The 22,797-nt window shown below is 41.4% G+C and overlaps 2 protein-coding genes and 1 long non-coding RNA gene across 3 annotated transcripts; 1 reads left to right on the top strand and 2 right to left on the bottom strand.

The window, feature by feature from the left end:
• Nucleotides 1-444: 444 nt before the first annotated feature.
• On the bottom strand, nt 445-9,351 carry ism2b (isthmin 2b). The gene is made up of 6 exons (XM_085937756.1): nt 8,574-9,351; nt 4,843-5,082; nt 3,699-4,020; nt 2,200-2,334; nt 2,066-2,134; nt 445-2,001 (listed from the first exon to the last, which is right to left on the bottom strand). Exons 1-6 carry the CDS (start codon nt 8,691-8,693, stop codon nt 1,484-1,486), a joined length of 1,404 nt encoding a protein of 467 aa, XP_085793882.1. The 5' UTR covers nt 8,694-9,351; the 3' UTR covers nt 445-1,483.
• On the top strand, nt 8,895-12,994 carry LOC147042599 (uncharacterized). The gene is made up of 3 exons (XR_015068899.1): nt 8,895-9,041; nt 12,351-12,489; nt 12,694-12,994. It is a non-coding gene; the product is annotated as an uncharacterized LOC147042599 (long non-coding RNA).
• On the bottom strand, nt 10,024-20,398 carry sptlc2b (serine palmitoyltransferase, long chain base subunit 2b). The gene is made up of 12 exons (XM_085937755.1): nt 20,119-20,398; nt 18,117-18,311; nt 17,857-18,011; nt 17,297-17,445; nt 17,096-17,220; nt 16,683-16,776; nt 16,461-16,566; nt 15,918-16,137; nt 15,638-15,764; nt 13,858-13,993; nt 13,608-13,737; nt 10,024-12,438 (listed from the first exon to the last, which is right to left on the bottom strand). The coding sequence occupies exons 1-12, from the start codon at nt 20,260-20,262 to the stop codon at nt 12,325-12,327; spliced, it is 1,695 nt and encodes a 564-aa protein (XP_085793881.1). The 5' UTR covers nt 20,263-20,398; the 3' UTR covers nt 10,024-12,324.
• Between the last annotated feature and the right edge of the window lie 2,399 nt (nt 20,399-22,797).

Consider the following 22,797-nt stretch of genomic DNA (forward strand, 5'->3'; position numbering starts at 1 on the left):
TTGTCCAACCTAACGTTCTACTTTCTGCATGAAATTAGAGCATCTACTACGTTTATGGATTTCCATTAGTGCGACTTTATATGTCAATGGTACTTAATCCTCAACAATACACAACATCACCGATCAATCTTTGTGACACAGTGGGCATTTTTTTTACGATTTCCCCTAATTGCAGGTAGGATCAATTGATCTAACTTGATGTAGCTGAGTTTATACAACAGCTACTCAGACAAGTAGATTTTGTTGAGTTATTTTTTTTCAAATATTTATAAAGGCAAACAGCCCCATTCGTTCTCATCAAGGATGACAGCGATATATAAACCAAAAAGGTCACAGATCATCAAGCACCCTCCCCTTCCCCAAAAGGAGTCTGTTCCAATTTTTTTGAAGCGTCAGCATTAGAGTGTAAAAAGAAATAATGTCTCAAAAAGTATGATGGATGCAATATCTTTTTTTATATATATTTCTTCAGCATGATTGTAACAACAAAGAGCATTGCAGTACAACATAAATGCAGGATGCTGCAGAATGTAGCAATGCGAGTTTTTTTTTTTTTTTTAATGTGGTGCTTTCATATCAGTCCAACAGCTGCACCATGTTTGAAAGCTTAAAAAAAAAAAAAAAAACGAGAGCGATCAGACAAATAAATACTGTACAAGACCATAGATGTCATACTAGATTCAGAAACCACAAAAAGATCATGCTTTTGTCCATATTGACACTTGATCGGGCCATCTTCGCATCATCTGTTAATCCATAAATCTTTTCCTTTTTTTTTTTTTAATTTTATATACAATACATACCTTAAATAAAGTGCCTTCCGTTCAAATCAGTTCCTGAAGAAAAAAAAACAAGGGGATTTGGATCCGAACCATTCCACCATTATTTAGCTGAACTATAATGTATGTTTTTGTTTTAACAGGAACAGGAACGCTCTTTCTGTCTGATCCCCACAAATGAACGCAAAAGCATCATCTTTTCTTCACTTCTGATCTGGATGACCTGACACTACCCTGTTTCATACCAGGTCCAACTGTCGAGGTAAACGGATGACATCTTTTTTTTTTTTTTTCATGGCGGTTACTTTTGGAGTCCCCCTGAGAACATGGTAGAGACACAAACACAAACAGAAGCACGGGAATTTCGTCTCGTACACGCGCACCGTAGAGACGAAGGAGCTTAGATGTACGCCGGCACCAAACGTTAACTTTCAACTCTTTGGCACCCACCCTCAACTTTTTCTTCTGGCTTTCAAAATCTTGCCACCATTCTTACAAGCATAGTTTTGAGTGACACACTTAACTCCTGATTCCAAGTGATTTCAAAACGGGACATTTGCGAGTAAGATGCCATTTCATTGGAGTCTGTTGTGAGAAGATTGGGGAAGGTAAATTCTCTTGGTAATGCATGATAAAATGGCTGCCGCATGCTCGGGACAAAAACAGTACATGACGTTTAAAAAGTCGGCTGACATTCAGGTCCGTCAGTACTCCCTGGCCTCCTCCAATTCATTCATGAACACATCTTCATGGGGGTTCTCCGGACACTTGAGGCCGTTATTGGGGGGTCGCACGGCGTGGAAACGGCTCCAGTCTCCCTTACACAGGATCCAAGGCAGCACGTCCACTTTGAAGTGCAGCTCCGGCGAGAACTCGGTGCTGATTAGATTAGGCATGCCGGCGCCTTTCCCCCTCGTGATGAGCCGCCCGCGGTCGTCGTAGCAACAGTGCTGCGCCGCTAACGTGGACGAATCGCCCGAGAGCGCCGAGCGGATGCAGCCCCGGGCCGACGGCTTGTAGATGTCGAGGCGTTCCTTGGGGCCGCTGGCGTCGCGCCATCGGAACGTCCGACCGTGAGAGTCGTCGTGGATGCTCGCCACCGTGTACGCCACCTCGGAAGGGAAGGAGCAAGGGCAGTTGGGTAGCTCCAGGAAAACCTGGCGGAGGTACCTCTGGAGAAAGTCACTCTTGCAGTTCAGCCACTTTTCACAGCTGTCCACATCTGCAGCAGAGATGACACCATCGATGTTGTTGAAATGTGCACAAAAAAGGTAAACAAGACTGACCTGTTCCAAATGGCTCCGTGCCGTTCTCCAGGTCGAAAGGAAAAGGTTCGACCACACTGTTGTCTTCACCTGTGCGGAGAGCGAGCAGTGATTAAAGTTGAGCATTCCAAAATGTCCACCATCAGTTATCTCACCTGGACAAGGTTCCAGGTCACACTTTGAAGCTTCTGTTAGAGTGCAAGAGTAGCCGCAAGATTTTGTCCTCTTCTTCTCACCGGGTCCACATGTGACCGAACACGGTGACCAGGGAGTCCACTCGTCGGTCTCCGCTGGAGTCACAAACAAAAAAAAAGTCAGACAAACAGTAGCTGTACTTTCCCCGCCATACTTTTTTGGACTGCATTTGAATATAATTGACATGTTGACAGAGCGTATGAGAAGATGAGAGCAGCTTGGCAGTGAAAAACAACAATCTTCATAGGGATCACGAACCCAAACATTTTCAAATTGTATCGTGCAAGTGAACTCGACGTGCACTTGAGGATTTTTCGGCTCGTATGCGTTCAAAGTTTCCAGCCTGTGTCATTCCATAGAAGTGACCATTTTTTTCTCTTGATCTAACCTTTCCCATCCCGAGCCAAATTCTTTTCGAGAGAGCCTGAAGTGAAATTAGAGAGAGAAGCTGTGCTGCGGCTCTCCACGTCTGCACCACGTTTTCTTGTGGCGTTAATAACACTGAAAAACAAGCCACTCGTGATTAAAGGCGAAAGCGGGTGCAGAAATACCAGCTTGGGTGTAGCACGCAAGCAATTTGAACCACCTCGCCATGTGGCCGTACGGGAATGATGTCTCAGGAGCGTCTTAATTACAGAAGAAGCTATGGCAGGCATCCTTGATTTATATGCTCTTAAGTCTTTAGAAGTGACCACTTAATGGGCATTGTTGCCTCTGGCTGGCGCATCCTGCGTGTGTCGTCACAAGCAGGCAAAACATGTTTTTTCCGGTACCTGCTTCAGCCAGCAACAATTTGAAAACTTTCTCCGCTATTTGTGAGTCGGGCCACGGCCGAGTCGGCTTTTTTTCTTTGAAAGATATATTCGACGCCTTTTTGCTTAAGTGCAGTCATTGTTTAAGCTGACACAACATTTTCAGATGAGGGGAAGATAGTGATAGAAGTTATGTGGAACCCAACAAGCCCCGCCCCCCCCACCCTTGGAAATTCTTGAACTGAGCCGCAGAGGGCAGCGAGGGCCGTTGGGATGTTGGGGGAGCCCGTGGGGACCCGGACGAGGATGAAAGGCCCATCGGAATGGCCCCTGTCAGTCTGCGTTCCCAATGTGCCCTCTAATTGTCCACAAGCAGAGGACTGTTTTGTGTCCGAGAACAGTGGCCGCCTCACGCTGCCATTAGCGAGCGCATCGGAGCCATCTTCAAAAGACGACCATCGCAGACCAGTGTCGACTTCAAAGCGGCCAGAAGCCGCAATGTTTGGACGGTCGAGTGCTCGTCCTGCCTCGCACGCCGACATTGTTTGCTGTTCTGGGACCGTTTGACATGCAGCCTTCCGAAAAGCGCTTTGTTGTTTGACATCGCTTCCCATTATCGCTTCGCCATTGTCCAAGATCAAATTCCTCAAATTTGCCTTTATGCATTCTTTTTTGGATCAAACCTCATTGAGAAAGCAAATGCTTACCATAGTAGGTCTGTACTGGATCCCAGCCTTCGTTCCAGTAACTACCCCAATCCCCACCGACTCCGCTGAGCGAAGGCTCCTCGCTGCCGTAGAGAGAATAATCTTCCTCCTCTTCCTCACCGGTTTCTTCTACGGTTGAGCGACTGTTGCTTTCCTCGCCCGAGTCGGTGTAACTCCAGAAAAGAGGCCAGAAAAGCTTCTTCCCTCCCAGCCAATCTACTGAGGAAGAAGGCGAGGAGGAAGACGATGGTATCCAGTCGTTATCCGAGGCCAGGTCCATCTCGACCTCCATTTGAGGGTCATCCACCACCTCGATGGTGACCTGCATTGAAACAGCACAGTATGGGTCAATATCTATGTGGCCATGAAAATGAAGCAGACTTAAAAATGTATCGTGTAAAAAAAAAAAAAAAAATCCCTTAGGGTTTTATTGTCCACAACGAGTTATTTGTTAAATCGAGTCATTTTTATCGTGCATTGAACCACTTGTATGGATCGTTGACATTACTGTCCACCCTGTCATTATAGAGTCACTCACTGCCTTCAGTGACATTACCACCAGTAATTTGTAGCTTTTACAAATTTGCACTCATATTTCTTTTTTTTTTTCCATCATATCCGTAACTCTTTCAAAATGAAATACCAATTGATTCAAGAACTCAAACGATTTAATAATCACTTTTCTAACTGAAACGTATTGCTAAGTTGAGTTTTGCCTCAAAAAAAAAGAAATTCTGGAACATTAAAGCGCATCAGTGACTGTTTAGCTTCACCCGTTACGATGTCGTCACAACAAATGAAGCGTCTAATGACGCCTCTGATGACGATATCGACCCCCCCCCAACCCCCCGCCTTGAATGTTCATAAGCCACCCAGACGTGAGCGTTTAAGCACGACCGATCAACCTCTCAAGGAGAGAATGTGAGCATTTGTTCCAAGCAACTCATTACCTCAATGAGTCATCTTACGGTGCGCTTGGAAGGAATCAGGGGGAAGTAACTTTTTGGGTTCAATCTTATTTTATAGTCGAGAGTGGAAAAAAAAAAAAGGATGAATGGGATCGGTGCTACTTGATTAGGTACGCCGAATTCTGTTCGTTCATTGTGCTTGACGTCAACAAATTTTCTCAGCAAAATTAACTCACCTGAATGTTTGGGTTCTGTGAGTTCAAATCAGCATTAGACAAATCTGGGAAGTTCTTCAAATCCAGGATGAAAGGTTTAGTCTCTTCCTCAGGTTCTGGCTGAGGAAGTACTCCAACAGAGCGGTGCTGAGGGTGGCTCCACTTTCTTTGATGGCTGTGGGGGTCCGGCACACTTTGCACTTGGTTCTGCTTCTCCAAAGCGTCCGGGTCATATTGGAGCCCACCGCTGTGGCCGTGACCCTGATTGCATAGGAGAGGCGTCTGGGTCAAACGTGTCGTTTCAAATCATGATTCATTTTAAGTAGGGATGGAATATTCCAATTTTCATCACATCACTATTTCATTTCAGAAGAAATGTGAAAAATGTCTCTGCAGATTGTTCATAAGAGGAGGCATCCGTCTCACCGGGCCAAGTGACTAACCGGCCTTCATGTATTTCATTCTCTTTTTTTTTTTTTTTCCCACAACAGTCATGGCATCCAGGCCATGGACAAAGAGGGGTCTGTGCCAGAAAGATCCTCTTTTAGCTTTAATGAGAGGGCCTGGGAGGCGTGAGACCCCTGCGCTTGTGTATGTGCCCGCGGCTAGGGCCACTACGCCAACCACTTATTTTAACCTTCCTGGAAGAATGCGATGACAAAAATAGAATCAATGTAAATAATAATCACAATATCCCATGGGTTAATTTATGCTGTATAGTATTGAAAAAAATAAACGGATATACCGTACTGTAGATTACATTTGGCAACAGTCTAACGAACTTTGGATCTGTGTCATTGTGAGTGCATTAAACTGACCTAAACATATGAGAGGAGTGGAATTTGAAGATTGTGCCAGCTTGTGGCCTATATAGAGCGGTTGGTAGTTGAGGAGGGGGCTACCAGAGGAAATGTCTGCATTAATGACCCCAACGGCTGATGATTTACAGTTATGGCATCCAGAACAGGACGTACTTTCTACTCGGTGCCTGTGATTGTCCCGTAAAGAAGTTATGTGGAGGGTCAAATGCAAGTATGTGAATAAAAAAAGCCTCAAGCTTGTCAAGCATGATGAATGGCACGTCAACAGAAGCCGCTGGTCCACAATGTCGTTTTCTCGAACATAAATGGCTCATCTTGGAAAAAAATAAATAAAGCGGTGCCACCTAGTAGTTGTCAATAGCGATACTGGGTGTTGCTACAGGCCGGCGGATCTGAGAAAGGGTGGTCTGCGCTGTTGTGGGAATTTTCACCACTGACTTGAATCATGGCTTTACTCATTCCCTTTAAATGCAATTTATAATCTCGATGTAAGTAGCACATAAAAAATTAAGGAGGAAATAAATTAATAATAATAATAATAATAATAATAATAATAAAATAGGAAAAAAATTAAACTGAATAATAAAAAAAATAATAATAATAATACTAACACAAATGCAAACTTCACTCTCCGTAGAGTTCTATTCAACCAGGTGTGCATCACACACATTGATGTAAGGCAGCTACAAATTCCGTCCCCATTGGAACATGAGTAATTATTTGCTGACCAATCAGCTCACAATTGCAACCGTACATAAGTCGTACAAATCAAGGCTGCCTTTCAAGCAAACACCTAGTACTCTGCAAATGTAACTCCCTCTGGTCACCATTGGGGGTGGGGGGGGATACAATAATTTACTTTCCGGTTATTAACATTGCATCAGTGTCAAATCCGTCCACTCACACGCCTTTTATATATTCACACAACAACTACGTAGTCTGCATTCTTTCACATCTTGCTCATCTCATCTTGCTACACATCTGGATCCTGTGTTCTTTTACGTTGTATATCATCCTCTTCCTCCCCCTCGTCTTCTGTGATCCTGCTCTCATCCTCCTCCTTCTCCGTTCTGATCAAAGGCCCAAAGGCTGACGGCATGCGGTGTGTTTAACAGGATCGCCGTATGGATGCAGTCGGGGACCTCTGCCTGGCCTCAAGACAGCGTCTACCCTCGCACAAACATTGTTGAGAGATTCAGGCGTAAGTGGGAAAACTACTTACATTCCGTACGTAAGAAAGTACAGAAAGACACTGAGTTTTTCATAACTGACTCAATAATCCGCAGTAACGAATGTAATTTTTTTTGCAGGGGATAAAGAATATATGCCTCCGTGTATTTTTATATTTGATGTCTACATGTGTTGCTGCACCGTTTGTTCAAATATTTGTTCCTTAAAGGGTAAATAACATTGTTTGCAGCTTTAACAGCTTTGTTAGCCTGTCTGTTGTGTTTCTCATTATGTGTTAGCATTAAGCTATCTGAGTTTGAGTTTTTTTAAAACACACTGTTGGTATTCTCTTTGTTTAATTTTTAGTTTGAGAGGAAACATTAAAGGTCTTGAAGCTTCTTTTATTGAATGAATTCTGGTTTTATGTAAAATTCACAGAAATAAGGAAGTGAAGATGGGTTGAGTCCAGCAAACGTTGAGGTGAGCGATAAAGTTGTAACCCTGAAGGGTGTGGAGAAGGCGAGCAATGATGCAGTTCTGATTTATGTGTATGAACATATCAAAGGCTTCTACTTGGCTCTTTCCAAGCCATTACAAAAGAACAATAAACGATAACCCCCCCCCCTTTGATCGCCATCTTTTGCATGAGGTCAAATAGTGAAAACAAACTGATGGTAGAATCAGGGGCGAGGTCGTAAAGGTCAGGATGGGATAACAGACAAGGTCAACAGATTGCAATATTCCACTCAACACGCCTCCTTTTGTGTTATCTGTGTGTGTGTGGGTGGGGGGGGGGAGACTTTGGGGGGACCCCAAAACAGGAAATTCCGCATTAACACAAAAAAGGCTAACATAAACAATCAGATGAATGACATTTGACCCGAGGTGCAGTGTGACAGATTTAGAGAGGTCGCCTTATTCTGGTTACATAAGCAATCATTAATGGGCTCCCTTTTTACTCAGTTTCCCCTTCTACCCTTTACTAATCTCTCCATCCAGCACTTACAGACACACACCCCGTTAATGAAGGTACAACTGCTACTTTTTTTTTTTTTTTTTTGGGAGCCAACAGAGCATCCATGGGAGGCCACACAAGAAGGAGCGTCTACTGAACCCTGACACAAACAAACTTTGATCCACGTGCAACAAAAATATGCTCGAAAGGGGTGTCACACTAAAATTGATGTGTTTATATGTGGGCAAAAAAAATGATGCATTTGTTATGATCGAGACATGGCAAACTTACAAACTTACAAACAAAAGTAAGAGACGAGGAACCATGAAAGTAATGAGTGGACTGTGAAGGGATATTTTAGTGGGGCTATATATAAACATTATTATTATTGGTGTTAATAAATGAATTTCTCCATTGCGTAACATATATAGGCTTACTCTACTCTTAAAGTTTGATGGAGGGATGGATAGATCAATATCAGTGTAACAATGTGTTATTTATTTGCAATGAATTAATAGGATTGTATATATTAAACATATATTATATATATATATTTGTATTCATCTATGTCAAAGACTTGTGTTTATTTTAATACAACACAAAGAATGCAAATAATAAAAAGTATCTAAACCAATAAAGAATTCACAAAAATAATCATCAAGAATTTGATAATCGATTAGTTGTTTATTCATTGCACCTCAAATAAATGAATAAATAATAAATAAATAAATTTCAACTAACATTCACATTTCACTTATTTTAATTGATACAAGTTTTTTTTCAAAAAAAAAAAGGGTCGAGCATACCTTGTGAGCAGAATTTCTGTGTCTGCTTGGGAATCCCGTGGCCAAGCTAAACAGCAGCATGGAGAACATGACAAGCGACATCTGAAGTCTCCTCACCATCTCCTGACGCATCTTCTTCATGGACAAAATTCTTGTGTCCCAACAAAAGTTTTTGGAGGCCTCTCTCTATTTCTAAACTTGGTGTGCGTAAATTGTCTGACACTCACTGCGTCAGATTGGAGACAATTCTCAAGATAAATGAGAGTTTCAAGCGAGCCAAAAGTGTGGCACTTGAAGATGCGCACGCGTGCTATCCATATGTGTCACCAGCTGCGTGTGCGTGTGGCGGATGCAGCTCAACGCCTCTCTGCCCCATAAAACCACGAAAGCTTTGGCACGGCTTTAAGTAGGAGCACAAAGGAGCCAGATAACCCCACGCAGAAATCTCCCCGTCCGCACCGGCGACCGCTTATTCAACTACTTTAAACCGTGAGTCACTCCGTCGTGGGTGGGTGGGTGTTTTCTTCCGATGCACGGACATCTGGAGCGCACGGTTTGGAGCTCGTCTACGTAAATTGTCTGATGCGTGAATCCATTATATAGTTGGAAGTTCATCCGCTGGCGCGCTTCGAGTGAATGTGCGCGTCTGTTTGTGCGCGCGCCGCCCAGCCATCCGGTGTCGGTAAACGTGCCTATTTTACGCACGCAGTTTACTGGGCCGAAGCTGTGGGAGTTGGGGGTGGGAACCGTCAATGCTCATTGCAAACAGCTGTGTGTGTGTGAGTGTGTGTGTGTGTGTGTGTGTGTGTGTGTGTGTGTGTGTGTGTGTGTGTGTAGTAACAAAGTACAATTATTTTGTTACTTAAGTAGATTTCAGCAAATTGATCAGGATTCTGTACTTATCTTTCTTTAGGATTTTACTTGTACTCCCAATCTTTGTAAAACTTTTTTGACACTATTTGGTCAGAAGAGACCAGTATTGCAAGTTACCTTGAAAAAGTAACTTACTTTGGTGATTACTTGATTGTAAAAGTAACTAAAAAAATAGAAGCCAAAATGTCAGCTGGATTAAATAAATGAGGCTACATTCAAATCTTGCAAGCGTTTTTTTTAAACCTTAAAAAATGATGCAGTATTTCTAATTGCAAAAGTCCATCAGTGTATTTTTCTTCAATGAAAACATTTAGAGTCATTATTTTGTATTCTATTTGCCCTCTTTAATTTAAAAAGATAATCTGAGATGTGAATTCTTGGTTGATTTGATGTGTAATGACAGAGCCATCAAATTATTGGCATTCTTAAACAGAGCCTTGGCAAGGGACAAAAAGTTCATCTTAGTTTCACAAATCCATCAAGGAGATATTTGCAGTTTGTTTAACGTGATACTGTCACCTAGTGGTGTTATTATAAGTGTTGTGTCGACTAGTCAAGCCAACCATTTTTTAAAGATTCGAACCATGAGCCTTCCAGATAGGTTAATATTTTTTTTTATACAGCCTGTGACGACATCTTATTCCCAAAGTTGATACAAAGAAGTGATTTAATTTGTTTAGAACAGCATGATCAACAAACATCATGGCTTCACAATCTGCTCAGAATGATTTAAAAAAAAAAAATCAAATACAATTTCAGTGGGGGTAAGTAACAGATATGAAAAGTCTTATTAATCTCTATGGGTCAGTTCAAATGTGCTGTCAAACATACTGGGTTGGGTTTGAGGGGGAAACCTGGTTCTGAGGAACAGACATGTTGCTGTTTGTAAATTCATTTTTTTTCCTCCATAAACATTCTGCCAACGGGATCGTTTTCACCGGTAAAATGTTGCAGAATATTTCACAATTGCAGCAAGTCACACCAAAGCTGATGGAAATGTATCGCTTGAGTAGTTATCCATACCATTTTGTTGTGACAAATATTATATTGATGAGTTTTCCAGTTGTAGTAAACAAATGGTGCATCGCTGTGATAGAAAAAAAAGAAAAAAAAAAGGTTGAAACGATGTGATAGTAATGATCACACTGGCTTTACTGGACTCCAATTCTCATCAATAAATCGGACTGTATAAAACACAAACATAAGCAGAATGTTTAGGGATGATTCCCCGTGCATACAGTGTGACGTAACAAAAGGAAGCGGAACGAATTGGAATGCCATTCTTAACAAAAAGAACTCGATTATGAGGTGATACCAAAAATAAAAACACGACACATGAAGCAGAACTCCTGCATATTTCAGTGACTACATCATCTGTGCATTTACAATGCCTGTCAGTAGTGTGAGCACTGAAGTAAAAAATTTTGAAACAATTATTTAAAATATGCACACATACACGCGAAGCTGCCTTTCAGATAACAATTACATCTCACAAAAAAAATAAAGCAGACAGCTGAAAGACAAAACAAATGTTTGAAATAAATAAAGCTGTATATCAGATAAGTGTGAGGGCAGTATCTTCATACATACAGTTCAAATGTACATGTGCCGAATTGAAAGCACAACAAAGACCGAGCGAAATGAAAAGAATAACGGACTCGCGTTTTACAAGATCTGGTGTCAACAGTAAATAAGACTGCAAAATAGAGCTAGAAAAAAAGCAGTAAAAAAATATTCTGGTTTTTTTTCTTAGCGGGATCTTTTTATTTTATTTTTTCCCCCTGCTAGTTATTTTCTTTTGGAACATTTGCTTTACATTTGAAGAGAAAGGTAGAAAATATATTTATGTATATATGTTTGCTTTGGTCAAGGAAAAAAAAAAATCTGTTTAAGTTCAAGTGATTTTATATATATATGCTTATGTTAAAACTCCTGTAAGAGATTTGGGATGCTACCTTAGCATCATTACTGACTGTGAAAAAATTATTTACATACATCACATTTTGCTTTTTTTTTTTTGTCCATCATAGCAACTGCTACAATCATAATTAAGACTTTTTTTTCTTTAAGTGCACAAGTAATGTCAAATGGCATCTTCAAAACCAAAAGAAATCCATTGTGGTTACTATTGCACAAATAACGTACACATTCTATGTGCTCAAGGGAATAAACACATCATGTCTTGATGCAGTCACGAGTGGAAAGGAGTCTCAACTTTCAATACAGACACGGGAAAGTGATGTATAAAAAGTTGGTCCTTTAGGCGAGCAAGTTGACAGATTCAAAAATGTTGCAGGACTGTGAAGGAAGAGTGGATAGAAAAAATATAGATAAACACACACCCTGTTCAAATGCAAGGCCTTTGTGATATATATAATTAATCTCATTTCAAAATTGTTTTGTCACCAGTTCCACAGGTTGCATAAGTGTACACACCCACATATAACCAGATATGTGACGATGTTGAGAATTACTCAATCTTAAAACAGAAGTCGGCATGCTCCAGCCTCTATTTCAAACACCTCTGATGAACCACAATAAAACTAAGAGGCTGAGAATGTGACCATCTGCTTCTTATTGTCAGATCTATGGGGTAGATGGCGAAATAAAAGTCAAAACACTTGAAATGATTGAAAAACATATGGGGAAAAATGCACAAATTGAAAAGATTTTTCGAGATCACAAAATCTGGCATTCGACCAGGGGTGTACAGACTTTTTATATCCACTGTATAAGCTATGGCGAACCAATTGAGGTTTCAAGTGTGGCAAGAAGAGGTATGAAAAAGTGGTGCATAAGCAAAACTGGAAGAGAGCTTTATCAGATTTGTGTGTGTTTATGTACACAATTATACATATTTAGGGATGGATTTGAGATCAGAAACATTTTTTTTCGTGGCTCAGTCCTGAAGCTGACTTTCCTCAGATGTCCACCTGATGGGAGGAGGAGATTCTCCACGTCTGGAGTACTTCAGCTGCAGCAGGTCGCCTACTTCATTCATAGCCTCCAATACCTGGCAACACATCAGAGACAATCTTATCATTCAGACCCATAACTTCAAACGGTCAGTGAAAAATTCAAACTGATAAAAAAAAAAAAAAAAAGCTGGGCGGACAGTCAAAATCACACCGTCAAAACAGGCGTGAACTTTTGAAGGTGACACCAGAAGTGGCAAGCCTCAATGACACTTGAGCGTCAACATGTCATGTCTCTCGACTAAAGTCGAGTAGCAGAAAGCCACCAGAAACTCTCCTACTTCTTTCCACAGTAAATGAATCGACATTGCAACACTCCAAAGCACCTGGAAACAATTTACCTTCCCCCGTGACCTTTTTTTCTCCCCCGATTCCATGGCTCGAGAAACAGTAAGACCGGTTTTCCGAAGACGGAAAAAGCGGCTCGTCCGAGTGCTCTACAAAGACTTTGGGATGCCCTTTAAATGGACTTCTACAAATGCTTTTGACATGCACAACAGTAAGATGAATGAAGTGCCTTAGGAGAGACACGGCAGCTCATATAAAAGCCTCACTGTAATACCCACAGACAGCTTCCAAGTGCTATTAAAATAAAAGGGCAAACTGGGAGTCCTTATTATCCACCGGGCTCACTCAAACGTCAATCCACCGTGAACCAAAGCGTAGTTAGTTGACTCAAAACAACAACACTTGAATGTGTTCTTGGAATCGTGACAACATAAGGCAGCTAAACTGCTTGTAAGTGGGGGGAAAAACAAAAATTAAGCAAAAACATGCTGGTGTTGTTATCACATCGTCGTGGGTGAGTGACTATCGCAGCTTTGAAGACTGCGAGTCCAAGTTGGCCGTAATGTAGGACTTACCGCGTCGTTGTCAAACTCGAGGCCAGTGGGCCAGAAATGGCCCGTCACATCAAAGAAACGGCCCGCAAAGACAAAATGTGCATGAACTGTCAATGCGAATATTACAAATTGTTCACTTACAAAAATATTACATAAATTATAAATAATAAAATTTTTATTTCCATGAATCATTTAAAATATTTGAACAATTTTTTACTCGTCTCTGATTTTAAAACTAATTATTCATCAATTTGTTGTGTAGCGTGTACCGTTTACGATATAATGCGTTGAGAGTCATAATGGCCCTTCAAACTAAGACTACGATGCGGCCAGCGACAAAAATGAGTTTGACGCTCTTGACTTACCGTGTCGAGCATTTTCCTGGTGTGCGCGGCCGAAATGCAGAAACGCGCTCGCGATTCGATGATGGGGGTCGCTGGAAAACCGACGACCACTGTGCCGATGTTTCGCTTTAACATCTCTCGCCCAAACGCCCTAAAATACCCAAAAAAAGATTCCTCAACATATTTCCTCTATTATCTAATCTATGTGTATGACAACGTTAGCAAATATTAGCTTATTTTCGAAAGAACGGCGAGAAATACAATCACTGACCCAATTTTGGCAGGCATGTAGAGCATCACGGGTACGACGGGTGAGTCGCTGTTGCCGTAGATGATGACACCCATTTCACGAAGTTTCCTGCGGAAGTAGGTAACGTTCTCGGAAAGCTGGCGGAGGCGGTCTGCACCTGGAGAGAAAGAGCACGAGAGATTATTTTTCCAAATGGCACAACTAAAAGTTTACATTTATACAGAGAAACGTACATGATTTTTTGATCCAGGTTTTACATTTTATTCAGCCCCAAGCGATGGGAACAGCGTGCACATTTATACAACCTCCATCATTAATGACGTATAAAATCATTTTAGCCTGCCGTCAAATTGCAGAACAAGTCCATTATCTGATCCCCCCCCCCCAAAAAATCACTTTGTGCCTTTGAAGACAACCAGAATTCATCAAAACGGAGGTCAGTGGAGGTGAAGTTAAACAGGCATCAATCTTATCCTCTGTCTGATGCGCACTGTGGATTCACCCAGTGTCCTCAAGCCGTGCACCCCTGAGATAGCATCTTAGCCAAACAAATGCTACAATATGCCAGCAGCAACATACATCCGTCTGACTGCGTAGGAAAAACATGCAGAACTTCAAAGAACCATGACAAACAACCAAGTCTGAAATTAGAACGTTTTTTCAAAAAACAAGAATAAAAGACACTGAACTCAATGCACTGCTGGTAAAACATTAAAACTCAGACAGTTGTATTTAGCATTCTTTCACATTGACATCTCGAGGCCCCCCCCCCCATTTTTTTTTTTTATACACGACTGTTGTGATTTGATATAGGAAACCATGAGCAGCTCTTTGTGTAAAAGAAATACTCTAGCTATCAAGCAGCTCCAACTACATTCGCGTCTGGATCTTCAAAAGAATGGAAACAGGTGACAGTGCTGCAACATATCAGGCTGTCATTGTAATTCTTCCACAATGAAAACTAGCGGCGGCTCAGCTCGTCTGGCTATCTTCAGAGTAGATGATGTTATGAAAGGGCCAGGTCAACCCTCTGCCAGTGAAAAGGGTTCAGGTGTTTATTACCTCTGCCTAGCAAGCGGGCTGGAATATGTTAGAAAGTAAAAACACAGCCATTTTCCATGACAAGTTTCATTAAATATTTTTTGATGCTCATCTAAATAAAACCAGCGATACATTTTCATTTCTCATTGTTACAGTCGACTTGCATACGAGACCCCAAATAGGATTTGGTGATTTATTTGTGTATGTAGATGCGTCCAACTGAGTTTGATCTATACCGATCACCAGGCTCTCTGCGCCATGCTGCTTTGTACCCAGCATGAAGTCAAAGGAGCAAACATATGAAAACAATAAAAGATGGCCTATTTTACAATACTAGCACCTCGCAAAGTTACATCAGTTACAACTTGTTATTGCCAAGAAAGTAGGGAACTACCCACTCGGCCTATTGCAGAAGCTTGAACCTGTCTTTGATTAAATATCACGCTTTTATTTTTATTTTACAACACCAGCTGATTCTTACCACTAACCTGTCTGACTAAATTTTAATCGAAAAAACAAAACCTCTATTGTTTGCGTTTTGACATTTACATGATACTGTGATGAGCAGGATACATATTGGGTTATACTGCCATCTCGTGGTCAAGTACGGCTGCACAGTCACATGTAAAGTGCTTATGATTGGGCAAAGACGATTTGGACTGCACAGTATTTTCTGGCATAATCATCAAAATTGAAACACATGCATGATTTCATTTTGTGTGTGGTAAACTTGAGCAATGTAAACAAGTTTGGAACCTACCCAGTGTGGTCCCATCTTCTCCCATGATGATTTTCATTGAGGTGATGATTTGCTGGGCTACGGGTGGAGGCATCGAGGTGGCGTACATGGCGCTGTGAGAGTGCTGTCGCAAGTAATCGATCAACTCCTAACAGAGAAATTAAAAACATTGAAAGAACATAAACATCTTGAGTGGAATCAACTTTGAAACAAACAATTAGCATCCTTAATTGAATTCAATTGCTCAATTTGTTTTTAAACATTCTATGCACACATGCAGTAAATACTTTGTCAAGCTAACCTTTTTGCCTCCGATGTAACCCCCGGCGCCGCCAAAGCTTTTCGTGAACGTTCCCATCATGACGTCCACGTCTGTGGGGTTGAGACCAAAGTAGTCCACCACTCCCTTGCCATGAGGCCCCAAAGCCCCAATACTATGGGCCTCATCCAGATACACGTAGGCCTTGTAGCGCTTCTTCAGGGCGATGACCTCTGGCAGACGCACAATGGAACCCTCCATACTTTGGGACAAGAAGGTGAAGGACAGATTAAAAAAAACAAAACAAAAAAAAACCAATAATTTGAGTGTTTGCCTTCAGTGCAAGTCAGCCTCCATTAACATTGCATTAGTAAAAAGGACATTGATTAAGTTGTTCGGCGAGGCTAACGATCCCTTATGAGTCATGACTGATTGATTACCTTTCCAGAAAATGCACTTTAAGTCGAGTGGGAACAATTCCAAACTGCTGTAGATTTGATGGCAAAAAGAAATGTGGCGTTTGAAAGGAAAATGTGGCTGAGCTCAGATAGCCAGTCTGATTGGCCGAAAAGTGAAATGTGTTACCTGTAAATGCCCTCCACCAAAATGAGAATTTTTCTCCAGGGCCGATGGGTCCTTGGCTGTCCGTGCACAATGGCGTCTCGCAAGAGTTTTTCAAGGCTTTGCATGTCTACAGTAAAGGCAAGAATATTGCTTAGCGCGAAAATTTTTTTAAACCTCTCCAACAAATATGTTACTATGGACGCTAAGGGTTGGAACCGTGTTACTAAATATAAGGTCACCTACTGTTGTGTTTGAAGACCCGAATTGTTGACCCGGAAAGACGAGCGCCCAGCACTAGTGATGCGTGATTGAGCTCGTCACTTAAGATGAGACAACCCTAAAACGAGACAATGGTAAAAATGTCCAAATTGAGGTCAGAGTTCACAACTATAATCAGGCACATTAACTGTATATCATATTGCAAAACAAAAGCGGCTGAAATCAAAAATATTTTTGAAATATCTTGAAACAAGAACACCTTGGAACAGTCCAACCTGTTCACCCCCCCCCACTTAAAACAAGCAACAGGAAGCCGTGTTAGTACAGATAAAGCAAATTATCATCTTGAGATTACAGTATGGGGACAATGTGGTTAGTCAGAAGGAATATCATGACTGGCGGAGAACAAAAAGAAGGAAAAGCGTGAAATTCCATACCTTCCCGGTAAGCGCAGGAATGTTCATGGAATTAGTAGCGAAGCCCATACCGAACGTCATAGCTGACTCAACGCCAAGGAACCTGGCAACCAACTGCTCCAGCTCCTCGTGGATGTCGAGGTTCCCTAGAACACATGTTTACATGATGGAGGTGCTCGTGCCAAAAAAATGTACATTGTGTTCCTCCGGTAGTTCTCTCACCTAATTCACAGCGAGTGCTGCCCACTCCCACGCCATATTTTTGCGTGACTTCCAAAGCAGCGTCAGCACAAGCGCCCTTGTTTTCGGCAAAGCCCAGATAATTGTACGAGCCCATGTTGATGACGCCTTTCACCACTTTACCAGTGTGCCTGAAGAAGAGCAAGACAATGAAAATTCCGGGACAAAGGACAACAACCCAAGGTCAGGGTGAAATAATTAACAAGTGGCTCGCGGTAGCTGTGTAAACATTTCCTGTTAGGTGTTGTTTAAATGCAGCGGGATATTGCGCAATGGTTTATCGCAAGGAAATTCAGCTCTGGCACGGCAAGGCATATTTGACACATTCCGATCTTGGTAAATACAGTAGAGAACGTCAACACACCCTTTTGAAACATTTCATGGTTCTGAAATAGGATCGAAGCTCGCTCGACAATGAAAGTAGTTTAGTCAAGATGGAGACTTGTTGGCCCCAAATCTGGCGTCCAATCATGGGGATGCTTTAATATATTTGTTTTTAGCACTGAGACATGGTTTCTTCTGCTCCATTCGTATCAACTTACTGGAAAGTCCAGTTGTAATCGGGGGAAACTCGCTCCACCAGGTCCATCTTTGCCCCGGGAACACTACAGATGGGTCGGTTCCAGTTATCTCGTATCCTCATGTACAAGTTCCTGGTGTAAAAGTTCTCAAAGTCTTGATAGAGCGGGACAAAGTCCTAAAAAGGAATAGACAATTGTGAGGCTATGCAAACCCCCCCCCCCCCAAACAACAGCACTTGGTGGACTTTTTTTTTATTTTTTTAAACAATTGTTCAAATAACCTTTTGCTCTTCTCGCTCTCGGGCCATGGTGCATTTCCCGATGTTCCAGTGGCGGAGAAAGTCACGGAGGTAGCCAAAGATGGTGAGGATGCCGTAGCCCACGTAGGTAAGCACGGCCACCAGTAGAGGAGTTTGCTCGAACGATTCCACAAAGGGCCTCTTGTACAGGCTCGAGTTGTGTGTGCCATGTTGGTTCTAGGAGGGGGGGGGGGGGGGGGGACAAAACAAGCATTCTTATTATTACAACTTCCTTTTCTTGAGGCGCAATTTTGAAAAGTGGTGGAGTAGGGTGGTTGTCACGCCATTGTGGGTTTGTGTTGGGAAATTTGAAATGCGTACTTGTGGTTTCCCTGAAACGCATTGATAGCATGCATGAGAGTGAGCGTTTCAAAATAAAAGACTTTCGAACCATAGTTTGCTTCCATTACAAAAGCGGGCCCAGATTTGCACATAGATTCGATTTAAAGACATCAAAACATTCAAATATTTATATCTCAAGTGCGACTGCATATAAAAACATGAAAAAGAACCCAACAACCACCTAATAAAAACTTTGAAGTGGGCCACAACTCAGCATCAATTGAGTGTAGCAGCTTAACAGCTCCTCATGTGATCAGTCATGCCTTTCTCCAAGAAACACCTCGGAGCACTGCAGAGAGCGAGCATTTAAAACCAGTCGGACGTGACCTTCCCTCCATGGAGGATGCAGAAAAATGGCTGTTGCATATTGATGCAATGTAATTTCCAAAAGGCAGTTAATGCTTGTGAGGGTAAACAAACACAAATCTACAGATTATAAATACACCAGTGGAGGTTTAGTATGGAATGTAAGCCTCAATAAAAAAAAAAAGGGTCCAATCGGAGACAACGACACATACAACACTAGCAAATGATTACAAAACATGTATGCATGCCAAACCTCCACTACTAAACTATGTTTTCTATTCTATGGTGGAAGCGACCACACCCTTGACAGCGGAGAGACATTCCTTCCCGTTTAAGAGTCATGTGGAAGCAGGCTTGCTTTGCTCTCCCTGGAGACACCAATTCCGAACACAACAGGCCCTGGGTCGTCGTCTTCTCATTAGCCAAGGTAAACAGAGACCAGTCTGACTCCACAAAGACACTCGCAGGACAGAAAAAATAGCTGAGTGTAATATTACAAAGAGCTGAACAATAACATTGGCCCTTCAGGTGGCTTGGGCCATTTTTGCAAAACAGGAACATTTAATTCTCCCTCATTGCATTAAGATCTATCTGCTAAAAAGTGAAAATATCAACTACTGAAATAATTAGCTGTGTTACATGGACAGAACATGACAACATGAAGTTACTATAGAACAGCCACATTTCTTATTCCATACCCTGCTTATGTTTACATCCGTAATGTGATGATATAAAAAAATAATGGGAATCAAATATTTTTCAGTCATTGATGAATGCAAGGTTAAAAAAATCAGTGCCAGAAATGACAATATCGGATTATATTAGTTACGTTCATAAAAAATTCGACCAAGCCAACTTTGTATAAATACCGCATCAGCAAACCACATGACGTCAAGCTAGCCAATGTTTTGATATGGACACAACTCAATATACAAAAAAAACCATTACGATCAGTGTTTGTTAGTTTTAACAGATTCATCAAACCATTTCGAGGATCTCGTTTGTTTTGGCAAATTCATCAGAGCGTTGCAAGGATCTTTCTGCTTGTGTTGACGTGAACGAAAACATGAACTTACCTTAATCTTCTAAATAACGCGGGTCATGCTGAAAATAAATGCACTGATGTCTTGTTCGTATAATTGACATGTTGACATGTGTTTGATTAATAAAATAAACTCTATTTATAAACATCGCGCTGTAGTGTCATCTTAACCTAGAAATGAACTCAAACCCTCAGCTATTCACAATATAAGAATATGCAAATAGATAGATGATGCAAATATTTTGAAATACTTCGCTACCGCCTTCTACGGAACGGTTGACGACCGGGCCTCACCTTCTCCCCGGGGCGACGATACTTCTGCTGCTGTTGAAACAGGCAGTGGTTCTTCACGAAGCCATTTTTGCTGGCTTTCTGACCACTCGAAGTCCGACGACAAGCATCTCCGTTGAGTAGCTTGTTGGCAGAGCTTTCCGTCATATTTTTCGGCTCAACGCGGCGGAAGATATCACAAATTGAAGTAGCCCAACTTGGGTGCGGATAATCGGGAAGTCATGTATGAACTCGGAGAAACGTTCGCTTCTACGCCCACTGCGCTGCGTCTCCACCAGCACGCCGGAAGTACACGCCCCTGACGAGCGCTCATTCGCTAGTGCGCTTGGTCGCCTCCAAAAATCGTCTATAAAAACTAAGAGCCCACCAAATACAATACTATCAATACTTTTAGTGGTGTGTCACTCAAATCAGGGAAATTTTTCTGATATAGACATTTGTGATTATTTTAAATACAAATATTAACATTATGAGTCACACTTAACACGGGATTTTTTTTAAAAACACCACTCCAAAAAAACAGAGTGAGTGGTCTTACTTTATTTTTCTGTCTTGGTTAAACGTCAAACGTCTCCTGCGTGGGTCGTCCTAAAGCTCCTCCCATGGAAACAACCCATAATAACCTTTGTTCAGGCGTCAACCGAATTGTCCCGGTGACGTCATATTTAACCGGATCCAGACAGATAGTACAAACAAGGTCAAGGCAATCCCCAGTGTCATTGGAAGTTGTGAAGAACTTTATATTAATTTATATAATATATAGATTGTGTTAACACCAATATAAAATCAAATGTGTAATTAATTTCAATCCATTGAATAAATTCAAAAGTGTTTTTTCATGCAAGGTTTAATCCGTGGAGAATATTAGTTCACTATATTAGCTTTTGTTTTGCAGAAATTTAAAGTTACATATCCCTGCCCCTAGAGGGCAGTATTGGACCACAGACAATAAAGGTATCGTCTCTTTACCTGCATGGTTTATGCTGCTGCTATAAGGTTCCTGTTCAGTGAGGAAGCATTGATGTGCACCTTGTTGATTTAACGGTGCGACATCCATGATTAAGGGATCGATGATAACATCAGATGATTTGATTCTTGAATCAATTTCCTGGCCTTTGCTTTTTTTGTTTCCTCTCAAGGTCCTAACCTTGAGTGACAAATAATGAAACATCAGTCCTTAAAGCGCTTGCCAGAACACAGAGGAGCACTTAAGCTGTCTATTCCAAACTAGATCAAGGTGATAAGAAAGTAGCTTTAATAGGATCACCGTTAGGGTTAGATAGAGAGTGGATCAGCATTCATTGATGCACTTTCACAGTATAAGTTTAAAAATAAACCATGCAGTATAACTATTGTGTATGAAAAAGGTGTAAACTTCAAATCAATGAATAATCCTGGTACACTAACGATACTGCATGACTTTATAAGCCTGCAAAAAGGATGAAAAGGCAAAAACAATCCCCTAGATCAGGGGTGTCAACCCAAATAAATGTACGAGCACCTCATATTATATACAGTAAAAGCTTGTTTTCAAATCAGATGAGTAAAAACTGGTCAAATATTTTTAAAAAAGATATCAAAAGTGAAAACAATTTGCAATTTGAGTAATGACACAAATTTGATGCACAATTTGTCTTCACGGGCCACATGAAATGATGTGGCGGGCCGTATCTGGCCCCCGAGCCTTGAGTTTGACACCTGTGCTCTTGAACGTCTACTACTATACCACATGCACTGAGGTAAATGCAGACAAACCGGATTTTCAAAATAGAACTTCCTTGAGTTTGACACCTGTGCCCTAAATAATGATATACTTTGAATTCCCTTAGGTGGCCACGAGGAAAAACTGTGGATTAATTAAGAACAAAAACAAAGTCACATGATTGAGGCCCTTGTAATGACCATTTTCTAAAGTCCCAAGTTTTAAATCACATGAGCGTAAATGTTCTAAACACCATGTTGCACTTTATCTACTCTCTCTTCTGCATCCTAACACAATCAAATGCAGAGCAATCTATCAAGTCAAAGCTCTTTGCTCAAATAAAGATGACTTCCTGTCACTGTAAATCCCAAAGTGGTTGCTGCGCACTCTCAACTCCAGTTGGTTAAGGCTCCACATGGATGCCGTTCTCCCAGCAGGCTTCATTCTGACTGACACAACCATTAGAAACGGTTACGCTTGTCTTGGTCTTCACTCCATAATAGATTATCCAGCAAGAGAGACACCGAGGCGGGCAGGTCGTACTGAGTGACAGACAGACCATTTTCCGAAGAGCAGTAGACTCTAACTCTTGACTGCTGGAATAATGATGAGTGAAGCCCTGGCCTGAATACGCGTAGACGAGGAACTAATGATGAAGAAGGCATAGAGGGAACTGCAGGTTCTTGCGTTGCATGTCAGTATGATGAATGTCACCAACACACTGGCTATGTATACTTTACAAACACAAGAAATTACAGGCATCAAATGTATTTTGTTTTTTTTTAGCTGACAAAATAAGAGTTAGTTGAGGGATTGAACAGGAAAATATGCACCATTGCTTTTCCCTAATGTGGCTTAGCTGCTAGTGTGTTCAAACATAAACTTAAATATAAATAGCTAATTAAAAAAGGATTTGGCAAAGACAATGTATTCAAAATCGTCCAAGTAAACACAATGAAACTGCATTGAAATAAAAAAAA

Source organism: Syngnathus leptorhynchus, chromosome 18, assembly GCF_054491065.1.
Source record: "Syngnathus leptorhynchus isolate UIUO chromosome 18, UIUO_Slep, whole genome shotgun sequence".
NCBI classification, from domain to species: Eukaryota; Metazoa; Chordata; class Actinopteri; order Syngnathiformes; family Syngnathidae; genus Syngnathus; species Syngnathus leptorhynchus.

Bases quoted from the DNA above. Each gene is read 5' to 3' on its own strand.
- ism2b (XM_085937756.1), bottom strand. From the start codon at position 8,693: ATGAAGAAGATGCGTCAGGAGATGGTGAGGAGACTTCAGATGTCGCTT. The intron at 5,083-8,573 runs GTATGCTCGACC...CTATGCAATCAG, and splicing joins ACAGAAATTCTGCTCACAAG to GGTCACGGCCACAGCGGTGG. The intron at 4,021-4,842 runs GTGAGTTAATTT...GTTTCAATGCAG, and splicing joins CACAGAACCCAAACATTCAG to GTCACCATCGAGGTGGTGGA.
- sptlc2b (XM_085937755.1), bottom strand. From the start codon at position 20,262: ATGACGGAAAGCTCTGCCAACAAGCTACTCAACGGAGATGCTTGTCGT. The intron at 18,012-18,116 runs GTTATTTGAACA...ATTCCTTTTTAG, and splicing joins GAGAGCGAGAAGAGCAAAAG to GACTTTGTCCCGCTCTATCA. The intron at 17,446-17,856 runs GTAAGTTGATAC...GCTCTTCTTCAG, and splicing joins GATTACAACTGGACTTTCCA to GCACACTGGTAAAGTGGTGA.